The 17,496-nt window shown below is 50.2% G+C and overlaps 1 protein-coding gene across 3 annotated transcripts in view; it reads right to left on the minus strand.

The window, feature by feature from the left end:
• The window catches only part of GFRA1 (GDNF family receptor alpha 1), a 226,155-nt gene that overhangs the window by 36,153 nt on the left and 172,506 nt on the right, over window positions 1-17,496 (minus strand). For 2 of the 3 annotated variants that reach the window (XM_045854233.1, XM_045854234.1), the window contains one exon: window positions 62-115. The exons of the other annotated variant lie outside the window; for it this stretch is intronic. In XM_045854233.1, coding sequence (XP_045710189.1) covers window positions 62-115 — 54 coding nt within the window. The remainder of the gene's footprint in view (window positions 1-61; window positions 116-17,496) is intronic. 3 annotated transcript variants of the gene reach the window in all.

A 17,496-nucleotide genomic window follows, 5' to 3' on the forward strand; every position in this document is an offset into this window, starting at 1 on the left:
CAGGGGCCCGAAGACTCTGTCTCTAGAAATGCGGGGAGATCCAGAAAGAGACACAACTTACATCAGAAAGACAGAGGTGTGTGCTGCCCGACGCGTTGGATTTCAGCTTCTGGGCCTGCGGAGGGACAAACACACATGCAGGAATAAAATGACTCCTATGTAATATGAACGAGTACTTCATGATGCCCCACTAACCAACTGTCTAGGACAGGGCCATTAATGGAAATATGTGAGCCCCGCACGTAATTATAAATTTTCTAGTAGCCACATAATTAAACAGGTAACAAGTGAAGTTCATTTTAATAATGTATTTTACTTAATCCAATTATTTTCCATCTCAATATGTTAACCAATATAAATATTATTGAAATACTTTGCATCTTTTTTTTTTTCCATTCCAAGTCTTCAGAATATGACACAGCACATCTCAATTTGGACCTGCCCCATTGCAAAGGTGCAACAGTTCCCTGTGGCCGGCAGAGGCAGCACAGGGCAAGGGGGTTGAAGTGTTGAAGTCACTTACATTTTGAACTCATTTATGTTTTTGAATGTTAATTTTGGGGAAGCGCCTTCAAGGTAAAAACGTTGCAATGAAAATCCCCATTTATTAGTAATATAGAGATAGGCATTCCTGAAGCCTGTTTCTTTGTCCACTCCTTTATCCATCGCTCCAGTCAACACTTACCAAGCTATTTCCCAATGCCGGGCATCTGGTGATGTGAACAAAAGGATGTAGTCCCTGGGCTCCTGGGGCTGCCCCCTAGTAAGTAAACCACTCCCTGCTTGGGAGCTAGGACACAGGACAGGAACTCCGTGAGATGGGTCCCCTCGAAGAATCGAGAAATTGCACATGACCGATCCCCAATCCAGCATTCTTAAAACTCAGCTGCGAGAGCTTTAAGTTCCCCAACTCCTTGCAACTGGAACAGGTCTCCACTGGGCCTGTACCTGGGAACTGAGTTGTGGGCAAGTTTTCATTGCTCAGACAAGCGCAATGAAAACCACTAACCCGATACAACCCTCTCGTTTTGTAAAGGTAAATGATTCGGGTGCAGAGACATTACATGACTTCTCCAAGGTCACAGAGCAATTTACTTGTGCGTCGGCATATACAGACCAGGTCTCTACACTCTGGAAGGAAAATGTGCTCTTTCCTGCATTACAGCATTTCTCACAGGGACCTCTAGCATGTTTGACCCTTCATGCTCCACCTGCCCCCAAATCCACACAACCCCTCCCAGGACCTCTGCCCACTCAAACAGGAGCCCAATGGCACCAAAAGTCAAAAAGCTCCTTTGCCTACAGGATGACCTCGGTTAAGCATCACACCAGAATCAAGGAGTATCCGGGCAGGCAGCTCCGTGTGAAAGGCACTGGGAGACTGCCTGTTGCAGGAAGACTCTGCAGCTCGTTGGAGACATGCTAGCTGAAATGACAGCATCTTCACCCGAGGAGTAATTTATAGGCCATAATGCTGCTTGGGAGGCATCATAATCTTTACGTATATTTGCATATATGCCAGCTGTGAATATGAAATAGAAACCTTTAAATAGGCGTCAGGGATAAGACACTGGGAAGCATCCCCAGGCTGTTCAAAGGTCACGAAATGTTATGTGTAAGAAGGTCAGAGGAGAAACTGGAAGAGGGGTTGAACCTGACTCCAAAGCCTGCTTTTAATCTATATTAAGGGCAAATCTGGTCCACTGCATTGTTACCTGCAGAGAACGTGGAGAACATCACGTTTGATTTCTGCTCAAGAAATGAATTGGAATTGTGCCCAGACACCAACATGCCCCTAAAACATCACATTCTGCCTTTTCTAAGCCCTAACCTACAAAAGACATAAACTTCTGCTGAGGGCCTTTGCATAACCAAGAAGTTTACTAAAATGTGCGGAGGAGGCAGCCAGACCTCCTCCTAGTCTGAGACACATTACAACTTCAGGCTGTTTCTGGACTTGTGCTCAGAGCTGAGCTGCCCACAGTGGCCTCCGAGGGTTCCAAGGGCTGGGAGGCCTCCTTCCGACTGGGGCTTGTTCTGCAGAGTGAGCACGAGCACCCAGCGTTCTCCTCATTTTACACACAACCTGAGACACTCACCTGCTATGTGTGTCTTCAGTCCGAAGTGACTCACGGTAGAACGCTCACCGTGATTAAGCGCCTGTACGGGGCTCCCACCAATATACTAGGACAGTCTCCCATCTTAATACATTTTCTGAAGTGGTTTACAGATCTGCACAGGAACATTTCTCGTCCTCATTGGTCACTGAGTGTTCGACTATGTACAGGATTAAAGGCACACCACCAAGTGGACATGCGCGGGTCTAACTTCCCAGGCTCTGGCCCTCCCTCTGGGGTGGCTGGGATAACGGAGCAGTCACAGGAAAAGAGACATGCATTCAGACCAGCTCCAAGTCTCTAAAGTCTCTGGGCTCATCTCCCCCCAGAGTGGGCATCCTGTTGGCCTCTATGGAAAGGAAATCGTCATCTTCTGGCTTTGTCTCCCTGTAACCCCACTGGTTTCACTGTATCTGGGAGCAGCAGCCCCACACTCATCTTGCCTTGAGGACCATTCTGATTGGCATAATTGGATAAAATGCTGAATAAACGTAGTAATGGACAGCCAGGCCCCGACTCTGAGAGAATGCCTTCTCCCCTGTTAAACACCTTCCAACCCACGGAAGCAATGAGCATCGGAGACTTAGTGGACCCCACACACAGGCCTTTAAGTACTCTGTTTATACAGTAGATTCACACAGCTTTGCACGGGGCAGTCTGGGTGCAGACCCAACCAGAGTGGTCCGAGGGTTCCACCTGAACCTGGCAAAGGACCTCAGGAAGTTCTGTTGAGCCTGATCTGCATAGACTCAATGCCACCGACGCCAGGCAGAGTGATAGACTGGACGTCCAGGGCCCGTCAGGATTCATAAGCTGTGGATGGAGGGGCAGAGCTTGGGATATGACCAGTGCGTATCAGCTGGCTGCACTTGACCACCAGTCCTGTATGCAGTCTGAACCCTGCCAGGGACCCCTGAGGTCAGACATCTACCTGTGCGGCTTCAGGGCCCACCTAGGAAAATCTGGCTTTTAAAGCCCATTTTAGAAACCTGAGCAACCTGTCATTTCCCCATTTTAAAGGCTTTTATCCCGAGCATTTTTGAAAACACCATGAAGCTATCACTGTCTGCTAGTCAGGTATGATGAATGCTAACATCAAATTAAAGGGCATCCCCCACTCTCCACTCTTGCAGAGAGTATTTACATGCTTTAAATGCTGTCTCTGATGAGGAAAACTGGGATGGCCCCAGGAAAGTTAAAATATTTTTTAAAAGTCTCAGACCTTGTAAGATAGAAAGTGAGTTAGAAACCAGAAGAACACCTTTTATCACCGGGGTCTAGACAGGTAAAACTGAAAGTGTAACAGTGGAAGTGTTGGCAGAGTGCTCAAGGTCATGTCTGCGAGCTGGCAGCCTGCTCATTAACAGGAGTGCAGGACGCTAGCCCGACCTACCCAGACGCGAGCCCTCACAGTAGGTGGCTTTAAAATATGATGTCTCTTAAAAAAGGAGAGAGGGGAATAAAGAAGGGAAGAGAACAGATTCATTTTTCTAAAAAGTCAATTCGGACCCTTGGTACAGCCCGTTGAAAAATGACTTACTTAATGTCTTTCAGGAAAGAGTGTTTCCCAACAGCTAATTCTCAGCTATATGGTTTCAGAGAGTAAGGTGCCTGACTTGGGGCTGGGAGTGGGGGGTGGGGGGGAGACACCACCCCCAAAGCACGGAACCACAAAGTTTGCATCCTGAACATGGAGAGATGAAAAGGACACGACAGAAGCCCGCCCCCAAACCAGCCGCCTTGCTGTCCTTCTGGAAATCCGGAGAACTGGCTCTCCAGTCCCTTCATGAGCCCGTCCGGCAGTGTTATAAAACTGTCACCAGCAGTAATCCGCAAGTCTGGGCACGTCACATAATAGAATTGCCACGGCACGGTAATTGCAGGGCCAGACCTCACCAGTTCCTGGCACTAGAGGGTTAATAAATGCATTAGATGCTGTTAACCTCTGTTACCTGGAGTCAGACTGCCGCCTCTCCTGCTTTTTACCTCTGTGATTAGCATTTGGAAAGCCTGCCCCGGTGCCGATGGCTTTCCTGTACCGAATGCACAGAAACACACATAATTTACAGCTCCCAGTTGAGCCCGCTCCTCAGCCACTGCGCACGCACACACCAGCTCTGCCCACAGTAGGCCGTCCCCGGCCTCCGGGGCCAGCGGTCAGGCGTCGGAGCAGCACGCTTGCTCTGTCTGTGGAATTAGAGACTTAAAAGTGCACCCACTCAGAACCGGGCGTTCGCAGTCCCAGAACTCCATTTCTGTCGAGAAGCCAGTGTTTAATCTCGGGGTTTTAGGCAGCTGTCAGCCAGCAGGGTATGGAACATTTCTCCGCTCTCTTTTATGCATAAGAAAAGCCAGTTTCTGCTCTACCTCCAGAAAATTAAACCAAAGGAAGTTGCCCAATCCAATAGCAGCAGACTGTCCAGGCTGCAGCCAAATGGTCACAATTAATGATGCTTCTGGTTCTTTTCTCCCTTGCTTTACTGATTAGAGAGATTTGCTATATTAGGAACCTGTTTGCTTAATGACAGAATACAAGCAATAAACAGAGAAATACACAGACTGTAAAATGCAATCAACTTTGCTCTCCAGCACTCACTAAGTACCTCGCTGCATCTATCACACTTGTCAATAGCAGTTTATTAGCATATGAGTCTCTTCTGCAGCATAAATTGGACCTTTGCTGGGGAAAATCGTTGCATGAGTTCTTCCCGAAATAGTCCAGAACTCACAGCCATTTGGCAATTTTAATCTCCATACCTTACATTTTCTTGTAAGACACGGGAAGAAGGATGTGCCCCTAATTCTGAAGGATAACTGAGCAGACTAACCTCCTGCAGAGTCTCCATTTTTCAGTTGCATTTTAATAAAGCTGACTAGCCTGGTTACACACGATATACCTGCTGTGCAGATGTGTACACCTGGTTTTATGGGTAGTGCTTGCTATAGAACAGTTGTATTGTGCGTTTGATGTGTATTTGCCTGATAATTTCTGCACAGTAACAAAAGAAAGGAGGAGCCGCCGGCTGCTGCCTCCGAGCTGAGTAATGGCGGACTACCCTACCCAGCGCTCTGTAGTCCTAGAGTCTCGTAGCTTTTCGGGTTTTGCCTGTTGGATTTGGGAGAGCCAGGGGAGCTTTTAACTGCTGGTCTGGTCACACACAGTTGGCCCGCCTTTCTGAAATCCCTTCCACTGTCCATTTTGAAACTCGCCTTCCTAGTGATTTGCTTTTCCCACAAACTTGGTAACAACCACACTTGCAACCACTGGTCTGAAAAATGTGCAGTTAAGTCAGCTACGTAAAACAAGGAGACGCCTAAGTAAGGCCTGCTCTGAGCCCCTGGGCTTGGGGCTGTGTGTCTCAGAGCCTGTGCTCAGCAGGGAGGGGATCCATTTTTCCCACGCTGACTTATGCCAGCCCCATGGACCCTGGCCCAGGTCTGGAAGGCCTGAGGGGCTACGAGGAGGACAAGGGTGGGGTGGGACCAGTGTCCTTCTGAGAAGGGCACGGCGATAATCCTTGGGCAGCTTCCCTACCCTGTCTCTTCCAGCCACTCCCTCCAAGACACTGTGTCTACATATAGCCTGAACCTCAGCCAAAAGGCTTTCATTACATTAAGCTCTAAGAAGGCCTTATAAAGATATTTCACTCAGCAGAGGTTCGGGAAGCCCACAGGGTGCCAAGATTTGTTAGTCTGGCAGGCTCTGGGCAGGTTGGCCCCGGTCATGAGGAGGGGGCGAGGAAAGGTCTGGAAGCTTCCAGTTGAGCTTCCTTATCAGGAAAAAGCACAGGCCCTGGCTGAGCCGCCAGAGTGAGTGGGAAGGGCGGGGCCGGGAAGGAGGATGTGGTCTCGAAGGCGATGTGCATTCATCTTCTGGAATCTGGAAGCTCTCGGGTTCCTGGCACCCGTGGGAGGTCCCCGGTTTAACTGTTCCATTTGGGCGGAGCCTAGAGTAGACACCCTCGTGCCTGAGAGGATTGGGGACTGGACCCACGGGTCATCGGGTAATTGAGAAATGAAGTTAAAGGGCAACATCATTCCATTCCTTAGAAATGATACATTTGTATCAAACTTTTAACAACATCACACTTGTTTTTTCTTAATGGTGGTAAGAACATTTAACATGTTCTACCCTCTTAAATGTCTAAGTGGACGACACAGTATTGTTTCTATAGGCACGAGGCTGTAGAGCAGATCTCTAGACCTGATTTATCTTGCATTACTGACACTGTATACATGCAGAAGAACAGCTCCTCACTACCCCCTCCCCCTGCCCCTAGCAGCCAACATTCTGTTCTTTGCTTCCACAAGTTTAACTATTTTAGGCACATCATGTAAATGGAATCATGTGGTACTTGTCCTTCTGTGATTGGCTTTTTTCACTTAACACAATGTCCTTCAGATTCTTTCATGTTGTTAATGACCTGCTGCTGAATTTCCTTCTTTTTGAAGGCTAAATAATATTTCATTATACGTATCCTATTAAAAAATTTTAATTTGGAATCTGAATGTCTTTGATTTACTGACTTTTGGATACAAGAGCCAGGCCACCTTCTTCAAATTTCTTAAAGAAAGGGTTTGTTGAGTGGAGGTCCCTGGCTTATGCTCGGCATTCGCTACACTGGTCATGCGTGGTCTACAATGTCCTCAGTTTCTTTAAATCAGGAGTGACCTGTGTTTGGTAACTGCAGAGGACTCTCAGCGCAGACTCTTTCTACATTTGTGTAACTTCCCTCCGTCTTTACAGTTGTCTTGCACCCTAATCCAGAAGCTTTCTCTCTCTCCCTTTTTAAAGGAATTAGCCTTTCCAAGGCAGTCAACTCAGTTTTCATTGAAACAACTCTGTCTTTTGTGATCCCATGTCAACCATTCATATGATGTTTAATTCAACGATGTGAGCAAAATCTGGAATAGACAGCACAAAAACGTTTGAGAACAAATAAATGTACGTGGCTCTTCAAAGCCTGCCTCCCAACCAGACAGGGAGAGGGGGCCAGCCACTGGGCACATTCAGGCTGCCCTGGGCATTTCGTGTTTACAGGGAAATGGAGAGGTTGCCTGGTTAAGATACTCCGGGTGGAGTATCCTAAAAAGGCCTCGGGGTGGAGGCCTTTTAAAATCCAAGCTGCTGTTGATGATCTCTTAGTCTCTGTGTGGTCCCTGAGCTGGTCATTCTTGGGTTCGGAGAAGGGTGGGGAAAAGGTTCCAGCTGTTTTGGCTCGTGAACATATTAAATCAACTGGCTCGTGATCTTGTGTGTTTCCTTAGACTGACAAATGCAAGCAGTGAAAGAGATACAGTCCTGTGAGATAGATCAACAGTCCTGCATTAGCTAAGCAGCCCCTCGGGCTTGCCCGTCAGTCTCTGGCACACCATGAAAAGGATGCTGCAGCCCCACACTTGCAATTTAACGCTAATGGCAGGATGGCGAGTAGCGTTATGTGCAGACCCTGTCTACAGCAGGGAGCTCAACACGCACCGGAGCTGCCCTTCTTCCCACAACTTCACAGGATCATCTTACATCTAGTTTGCATTTCTCCAAGTTGGGGCAAACTCGTCTTGCCAGCGACATCAGAAAACGGTGTGCTTTCGGTTCATGGTTAACTTGCAATCAGTAAAAGACTCAGCTAAGAAGCAATTATGAGATACATTTTAGAAAAGTATGCCTAATTACCAATGACATTATGCCAAACAATGTGTGAAAAACGTTTTGGTTTGGGGTGGGGGAAGCGTTTTGTAGCGAAGTCATGCAGTCGTAGTGCTGTAAGAGCAATGAGGGACCGGCCCTGAAACGAAACATTTGTTTTCCCAAAACCATGCGAGTGGGAAACGCAAGTGTGCAGCAGCAACAGAAAAGATTCATTGTGGTCCCCGAGGAGAAGTGCATGAGGCCCATCTCCTCCGACACGCATCCTCATCACCATCAGATAATATTTATTAAGCCTCTCACTCTCTTGCGCATTTATGTGCAGCTGAGGGCGGCCCCATAATGGCTCTGTGACTTACGGCCGTAACCAGGGTCTGAGAGAAAACGCCGCAGTCTGGACAAATAACGGACCCGGGCATTTTGTCAGCTCCGGTTCCCGAGATGGAGCACTGTTGGTGCTGCAGAAAACCAGGTGACGGCAAAAAACTGAAAAACTTTTTAAAAATGTGCTTTTAGCAAACAGAGAAAAATATTCTAGAAAACAGAGGAAAACCCAGTAGGCCAATAGGGATGGTGACTGTGACGATTGCTGTTAATAACGGCCTCCACGGAGAGGGGTCCCCGCTGCATGCCACTGAGGGCGTCCAGGGACTGAAAGGACATTCCGGGGGGAGCACTGCCCTTTCATACAGACTGGGGGGCTCTGGACTAGGGCTGGGACTTGCCCAGGTTTCTGCAGCTTAGAGCGACTGTGCTTCGACCCAAAGACCCATGCATGTATTCACTCCCTGTGAGACAGGGCCCACGCGTCTCCCACCATCTTTAGAGCAACCCTCGGAAGTAGTTCTCATTGTCCCAGTGATCACTGGGGGTAGGGGCTCTGAGGGGGGCAGTAACGAGCTCCAGGTCCCACAGCCAGCACGAACAGAGCCAGCTCGGGCAGCCTAGACTCAGCCAAGGGGCTGTCAAGGGGTCCATGGCCCTAGGGGGCCTCCCAAGTCTCACCCCGGAAACCAGAGGAACTTGTGCAAACGTGACTTCTGGCAGAAGTCAGAGGTCAAGCCGATCCTGGCGGGTTTTGTTCCCAGGGAGCCCAGGGGTGAACACCTCTCACGTCACACCCAAGGGCCCCGCGGCAGAGGGGCAGCAGGAGACAGCCACCCAGGAGAAACCTCCCTTGACAAGCCCTCCTGCCCCTCGTCCCAAGCTTCCTCTCCAGACGGCCTCAGCCATGATGTGGCTCCTCTTGCGCCTACGACAGGAGGGGAGGGGAGCCCTTCACGGAACCTCACCCCTCGGAGAACCAGAGCCGTTTCCCCTCCACCATGAGCTCCACGGCTCAAGCACGCGCAGAGCCAATTATTCAGGGAGACACGGTTGGTTAGAAGTCCTGAGGATAAGAGGTCAGTGGGGGATACAAGAAATTGGATTTATTTATGGTACGTGACCTAAGTGTGCTCAGAGGTATTCTCGTAGGTTACCCAGAACAAGAGAGCGTATTTATAGCTAAGATGGTACAGACGCCTTATTCCTTTTTATTAAGCATGTTTATTACCCAGAAATTGGGTTAAGCAATTGTCTGACTGCTGAATCACTGTCCCTCTCATGGGCTAGCATTGCTGCCCGGTGGACCGCAGGTGCAGGTGGCCTGGTGGCTCTTCCCAGAATGCAGCGGGGGGGGGAGGGCTAGTCATCCCAGCCCCATCTTTGTTATTCTTATATTTTCCGAAAAGCAGTTTTAAAAAAAGATCTTTAGGAAAAGACAGTCGTACACGGGTGGTCATAAAAAGTTCAACCCCAGGCCCACTTCTGCATGGTACCCACCCTATACCATGTTCAAGTTCACCTCCCCGGTGGATTTTGGGCTCATGGTCATCCAATGCCCCCTTAGCACAGGCTTCCTCGGTCTCATGGACAGCACAGACCAACCAGGAAGCTGAAAAAATAATAATAAAATAATTACTGTGCTGGAGGCCCTGTTCCTATGCCGAGGAATTTTAATTTGTTTAATTATCACACCCCTCCTCGGTGGGAGTGCTCATTATTCCTGTATCACAGATGAAGAACCCAAGATTGAGGAGATTAAACTACTCGCCAGTGGAGCCCACAGGAAGGTTTCAGTTTATTGTAGCCAAAAGCCTGGCCCTATGATATTTTATACTCTTTAAGCACAACAGTATCTTGTTCTTGGCCGGGGGCGGGCGGGGAGGGGGCGGGCAAGCTTTGGGAACTCCCCGGGCCGTGCTGTTGGCCCAGCATCCGTACAACCCCCCACCCCTCAGGCTTCGGCACAGTGCTCGCGCTGGTTACATTATCTCCCAGGGAGCTCGGTTTGGGAGTGCAGTGAGTGAGGGTGTTGCCCCCACTTCCCACGGGACCTCAGAATCACCAGACGCTACCCCTCACGCTGTTATGATGTAAGGGTTGCCATGAGCTGGGGCCAGTAACAGGTGGGCACAGCAGTTGACACCTGGAGTAAACGCCTGAGCCTGGCCGGCCAGAATGGATTCCAGCTGTGACATCATTACTGAGATGCCCCAATACCCTTGGGACAGACAGCCTTAAGTGGTCAACCAACACCAGATTTCACCTAGAGAGTCTCTGGAGCTGACAAAGAAGGGTGAGGTGACTGGAGAACTGGGTGGGACACAGAGGAAGGGGGAGCCCTGTCATTTCAGGATGATGCCAGAGAGCGGCGCTGGCCTCTGTGGGTGACCCCTGCCCGTCTTACTGACCAGGCAGGTAGCCCAGAGGCAGCTTCCCTGCCATTCACATACCGGGCACCGCTGCCTACGACATAGAGAGGAAGCAGCCCGGCCACCTGGGACTTCCCTGACTCACTGCCATTTCTGTGTAACAAAGCCGGGCCCGAGCTGGTCCGCCCCAGAGTCACACTGCGCCCGAAGGGCCCGGGGCCGTATTCTCAGGCTGTGCCCTGCATGCTCCATGGTAACCAGTCTGCGTACCCAGTCCAGGGCCTCCGCTGTGACGGCCTTCACTCACCTGACGACTTACCCCCTGGAAAATCCCAGAAACGTAACCACACGAGGCTACAATTCCAATGACAACATGAGACCGTGCCTTCTTCCTGGTGCTCTGTGCTAACACTTCTGTTACTCCTGGGGATAGTCTGCAACCACGTGAGAACTTAGGGCTCTGTTTTGCCACTCACTCCCCAGTATGGTGAACTATGGGTTACTTGGAGGCATTTATAAGACTTTCTTAGAGTCAGGGGCTGGGGCTAACACAGAAGAATGGACGGGGCCGCCTGTGAAGTGAAGAACCTTTCCAAGAGAGCTCTGGTGTCTGCCCTGTTCCTGCGGGCGCTCTGCTGGCCTCGCCGGGGTTCCCCTTGTGCCCGGTGGATAGGCTCATTCTAGCGACAGAGCTTATCGATAGAAGAGAACAAAAGGAGAGAACATCTGTAACTCAGTAATGCACTCCGGGTGCTTCATTGGGAGAGCTTTGTGGCCGAGAGAAATAGAGGTCCCACTCTGCTTTTGTTGAAAAGGTGGCATCTGCATTCGTTAAAGGTGTGCACTGGATTTTGAGAAAGGCTATTTTTCTAAGTCATTAAATTGGTTTTTAGGAACTTCACTCTTCTTCATTTGAACAATTATTAAACTATAAAATAGAGCGGCGCAATTGCAAAAAACCGTAATCTGAAATTTTACAGCCAGCTATAAAATGCTATATTATTCAACTAGACTAAAGAGGCTCAAGCCCATTACAACTTTATAAATGAATTATAAAACCCTTTAGTGCTGATAAAATAATCATCTTAAATGACTATTGTGTATTCTAACAATATGTTGAACTGAAGTTTGCTACAATGCAAATGTGCCAATCACAAAGAAATCGTTGCTTGGATGAAGTCTGCAGAAGCCTGACATCTGACAGTGTCCGCTCCAGCGGGGCAGGGAGCACCTGATGTTTGTGCGCCGGGCGGGAGGGTTCATCACCCCCCTGGCCCGGGCAGGCACCCTTCCCTGCGGCCCTTCCACCAAAGGATTAGCCAAGGGTCAGAGTTTCTCTTGTGGCATTCAAAGCCTGCACAGATGACCCTGGGCAGGACCCTGTGGATTAGGAAAGGCTTGCTGTGCTAACAGCCTTTTCCCCCTTAACACTGCCTCATTAGATTTGAGATTTTGAAACCGACAAATGTTTAATTACTGACTGCCCGCCTCTTGGTTAGAGGCTGAATTATATCCCTTCAAAAGTCTGAAGTTGGAAGCCCTAACCGTCAGCACTTCAGAATGTGACTCTCTTTGGAGACAATGTCTTTCTTTTTTGAAGATTTATTTGTAGAGAGATGAGGAAGAGAGGGAGAGAAACATCAGTGTGTGGTTGCCTCTTGAGTGCGCCCCCTTGGGGGTCTGGCCCACAACCCAGACTTGGAATGGAACTGGCAATCCCTTGGTTCACAGGCCAGCACTTAATCCACTGAGCTGCACAAGCCAGGGCTGGAAGCAACGTCTTTAAAGAGGCAGTTAAGTTAAAATGAGGCCATTCGGGTGGGCCTTAATCAAGTCGGACCAGTGTCCTCATAAGCAGGGGCCATGGAGACACACAGAGAGACCCCTGGGATGCTCACATGCAGAGGAACGGCCATGTGAGGCCACGGAGAGGGGGCAGCCATGCGCACAGCAAGGAGAGAGGCCTCAGGAGAAACCGACCCTGTCAACACCTTGATCTTGGACTTTCAGTCTCCAGGAAAGTGAGAAAGGAATTGCTATTGGTTAAGCCACCCAGCCCAGCGCACTTTGTTTGGGCAGCCCTAGCACAAGAATGCAATGCCCGATGCCACATTCTGTGATATGCATACCTACCGGGAAGCCTGGCCCTTCAGATGAAATTCCTGTTTTTTTTTGTACAGGTTATACTCCGCACGCTTCCGTTTCCAGTGGGGTTTGAATAAAAATTGAAAGTGCATTTCGGCATGCTGGACTGCATGGTGGCCTTAACGGAGTCATACTCAATTTGGAGCAGCCTTAACGGAGTAATGCTCAATTCTGAGCTCTGAATTCAAGCACTCTCCTGGATGAAGGGCTTTGAAAACGCTCTATAAGCAGTTATTTCAAAAAGTGTTTTTACAACAGCCTCTTTCCTCCCAGGGCGAACGTGGGTGGATTCTGGGATGCAGCTCCCCTCTGAGCTCATCGCTGGCACCTGCGGCCTGGAAGATTAAGTCCCAGGAGGCCACTGGCAACCTCTCCACTCCGGGAGCCGGGAGTAGCCGGGCCCATCACGCAGGGCCCCGGGGCTACTTGGCAGCTGGGTCCAGAGCTCTGCTGTGAGGCTTCCAGAGCAGCCTGGGGGGTGAGGGTGGTAGTGGGGGGTACCCTGTGGCTTAGCACTTCTGCTAAGGGAAGACACCCCCCCCCCCCACAGCTCATTTCTCCCAGAGTGGGGCAATCAACTCACTCTGAGCAGGAGACCATTATGCAAAGGAAATGCTAGGTGTAGCCAATATTTGGATTGTTTTTCTTAATGAGACTGCAACAACAGTGGATGCTAGAAAACACTCTGTAATATGCAGAAATGATGGAAACCTCACGAAGACCTCAAGCCAAATAGCACAAACACCATGTGGCACCAAGACCATTTTCTTAAACAAAAGGCTCAGGACGGAGCATCTGCGTCGCCACTGTTAGATTCAGAGCGTGTCCTGAGGGCGCGGCGTTGACGTGTCTGGCTCTGGCCTGGGATCCCAGCCAATCCCGACCCCTCCTGAAACGCCCTCCACAATGTCTATGTGCGAGAATCCCCACTGTGGTCTGCTACAAACACGTCCATCCACTCTGGTCATCTGGCGAAGTCTCCACAGAAATGTCACCTGTAGGGTACTCGCCCAGGGTGCTGGATGGATAAAAGCATCACTCAAGAAGGTGACAGTGTGAGGCCCTGAGGGCCGCGGGCTCTGGCAGGTTTCTGGATGAGAACACAGTAAGGAGCCCCAGTTACCCACACCTACGACACTACCCAAGGGTCCCTCTCTGAGGGGGTGCTGTCCCGGGAAAATTAATGTGTGTCCCCAAATGGGCATCACGTGGTGACTATAGCCCCTGTTCGGTGTCCTGGCCTGCGCTACCAGGAAAGGTTTGATCCGGTGCACTGATCTGCTCCTACGAGTCCTGAGCTGCTTACCATGTAATCCTGACGAGACTCTCAAGTGCCTCTACTTCTTCTGTTAGTAGAAAGGAAAGGGGGTCTTTTAGGTAGACCCCACTCATTTCCTGGGCAGTGGTCCCCAACCAGCTGTGATTCTGCCACCCAGGGGACATGTGGCTATGTCCCGGGACGTTTTTTGTCATCATCATTGGGGAAAGGTGCTACAGGCAACTAGACAGTAGAGGCCAAGGGTGCCGCCAGACACGCCACTGCCTCACAACCAACGAGCTATCCAGCCCCGAGTGTCAACAGGGCCACGGTGGAGCGAGCTTGTTGGAGAACTATTCAAGCCACAACCAACAGGCCATTGACCAACCCTTGCTGAAGTTTCCAAGGTCGGCACAGAAGTGTGCAGCCCACAGCAAAGAATGCCCAGGCGGAAGTGACTTCCTACGGAGAGTCACCTGACTCTAAGTTACATTTCGAAACCATCGCTCTGGCCCTGCCCAGGTGGCTCAGTTAGTCGGAGCATGGTCATGTTCTACAAAAGGCTGACGGTTTGATTCTTGTTCAGGTTGCAAACCTGCAAATATCTAAGTTGCAGGTTTGATCACCAGTCAGGACTCGTATAGGAGACAACCGATCAATGTTTCTCCCTCTCTCTCCTCTCTCTCTCTCTTTCAAATCAATAAAAATATGTCCTCCAGGAAGGATTTAAGATAAAACAAAACCATCACCTTGACAAGGCCTTGGCACTTTTTCTTCTCCACAACAGGTCTCCTCTACAGGGGCAAACCCTAGTGGATCCCGAGTCTAGAAACGCCACTGGAAAACAGGCCCCTTAAAGCAGTACATAACTCAGTCCGGCCCTTCGGAGCATTTCCCTGCTACTGAAGGCGGGACAAGGGGGCCAGGGACCTCCAAGCGCAGGAAGTCCCGTGAGCGTACAAAGAATGAAGTCCTACATAGTAGTCCTGTCTCTGAGCCTGCTGTACACACAGGACCACACCTCCTCCTCATAGCCCCCAGGGGGCTCCGGCACTGCCACCCCCACTTCATGGGTGAGGAGACTGAGGCAGAGAGAGTAAGTCAGTCACCCAAGATTTCATGGCCAGGAAGCGGTGAGGTGAGGTGAGCATGCTCAAAATTTCCACTCCAGCTTCCTTATGAGGAGTTTCACAGTCGGTCCCTAGGAATAAAACTAGAATTTGACTGGCTTTTGTTCCTGGCTCCTGGGAGATAACCTCCAAACCCTGGGAAGTTCTTGAGTGGCTGGAGTGTCTTTGTTCCTCAGAAGCCCTTTGGTGATCACCTGAATTTACTGAGGTGACCCAGGATGGGGGCTGTCTCTAGAAGGACCGACCATGGCTCAGGGGGTTGGGGTCAGAGCCACAGGAAGTCAGCCCGATCACCTGACTTCAGAGAGCAAAGAAGAGTAGAAGATTGCATTCCGGAGCTCAATGGGCCAGTCAATCATGCTTTTATAATGCAACTCCAATTAAAACTCTGGTCGCCGATGCTCATGCATGCTTCCTGGTCGGTAAGCACTGTGATGAGCTGGGGTGGGGGGCAGGCAGCGATCCGCACTCCATCGGGAACTCCATCCACGGACGAGGGTGCAGAGCTCTCCTCTGGAGACCCTCCCGGAGCTCAGCCTAAGTATGTCTCCATTTGGCTAGTTCCGATCCATATCCTTTATAGTAAAAATATAATTGGAATGCCTTCCTGAGCTCTGACTTATTGAACCTGGGGTGGTTGGGGGAACCCCTGAATGTGCAGCTGCTTAGTCAGAGTGCAGGGGGCCTGAGGACCCCTAAAGCGTGGCTGGTGTCTGAAGCAAGGGCAGCCCTGCGGGGGACCGTGTCCTGGAGCCGTGGGCTCAGTGTGAGCTCCGGGGCCTGGCGCTGGAATTGAGTTGTGCTGCAGGACACCAGTTGGTGTCAGAACAGGCATCACCGCCTCTCTTTATGCTCGTTTATGAACCAGTCTGGCACTTCCATCTGCCAGCTGTTCCACACGATTTTGGAGACTGATTTAATCTATATTGAATGAATAATGTTATCCAGAAACAAAAAGGTAAAGTGCTCTGGTTCAGGTAATACAGCGGAGACACTTAAAATGCATGGACAGGAAAAGGCTGCTTTTCCAGTTCTCCTCTCCCGGTCGAGCCCCTCTGAGTCTCAGGTCTGTTGTCCAAAACGATGGGAACAGCAGCAGTACTGACCTCACGAGGCTACGGTCAGCATTGAATGTGTGTGAATACATATATGTGTATATAGTGCATATGTAGTATATGACAGATATGTAGAATATAATACAGGTATAATGTACATATACACATGCATATATATAATGTGCTTAGATCAGTACTCGGCTCATGGGAAGGGCTATCTATGACACACCTGTGCTTTGTTCATACCAGACCAAAGAAAGAAGAGGTGGTGCAGGTCAACAAAGTAAATGGTTCTGGGACCTGTCCTATGATTAGATGGCTCATCATATTTCCCAAAGTGGGGTCTGCGGATCACTGGTGCCCATGACATCATTTGGGTGGCATCCGAGCATTTGTATTGCTTTGAATGGAATATTTACGGAGGGAGCTAGCGCGCTGACTCACGTGTGTCTCACAAGTGCTATTAACAACACTATGCCTCGCAACTGAGTTTGAGGACAGGCATTAAGCGAATGACGGCGCTGGAGGAATGCAGGTGCGGCAGGGCCGCAAAACCTGGGTCCTGGAGGCTACGAGGCAGGGCTCTCTCTCAAACGTCACCTCGCCTGCAACTAAGAGCGGTTTCTGTTTACAACGGTGTCACCTCTTCCCAATGTCAGCACGGATTAGAGGGACATGGCAACCGCCCCTGGCAGACAGGTCCCGTTCTCACTGTACCCAGGCGGGACCCAGATCTGACTGCCGCCACTGCCCCAAGTGACAGCTCCGAGCAGATTGTCAGGACGTCGTAGCTCCCGGGAAACTCTTCCTGGGCACAGAGTGACGGACTTGGGGGCAGTTCTAACCCTGCACACCTGGTCCTTTGTTTATGGCCTTTTGGTTTCTGTTTCTTCTCAGCCTGGTGTCCGGGGACCATCCCATCTTGTCCCCCCATTCCTTGGTCTGCAATGACCACATCTTAGGACCAGCAGGATATCACGTGGTTCAAATGCTTCTTACAAATTAAGGAGGCAAAGTCCTAAGAAGCTCCATCTCTTTTCCCTCTGTGGCCCCTAGCCCCTGGGAATGGCCCTTCCTTTGTAGCCCCGGTGTCCAGAGTTAAAGACCTAACTAACGCATCTCTTCCATTGCCACAGGGCGGGTGGCTACTCACCGAGTGCAGTGGGTTGTCTGGTCCTCCTGGGCCCTTTGCATGCACACACTAGTTCTTTCATCCTCAGAACAAACCTAAGAGGTGGGTTTTGCAGCAGATCTCCAGAGAGGGTAAGAAACCTGCCCCAGGTCACACAGCAACAGGAAGTGAGCTGGGATTTTCACTCAAGTCCAACTAATTCCCAAGTTCACATTCTTCCCCTCAAAGCAATTCCTAGGCTGTCAACCACAGGTGACAAAGAAAGCTCTAAGGAGGTGCCCACAGGGTAGGTCTGCCTGCTGGAAGGGGTGGTGTG

Source organism: Phyllostomus hastatus, unplaced genomic scaffold, assembly GCF_019186645.2.
Source record: "Phyllostomus hastatus isolate PE091 unplaced genomic scaffold, TTU_PhHast_1.1 phas_scaffold_1066, whole genome shotgun sequence".
NCBI classification, from domain to species: domain Eukaryota; kingdom Metazoa; phylum Chordata; class Mammalia; order Chiroptera; family Phyllostomidae; genus Phyllostomus; species Phyllostomus hastatus.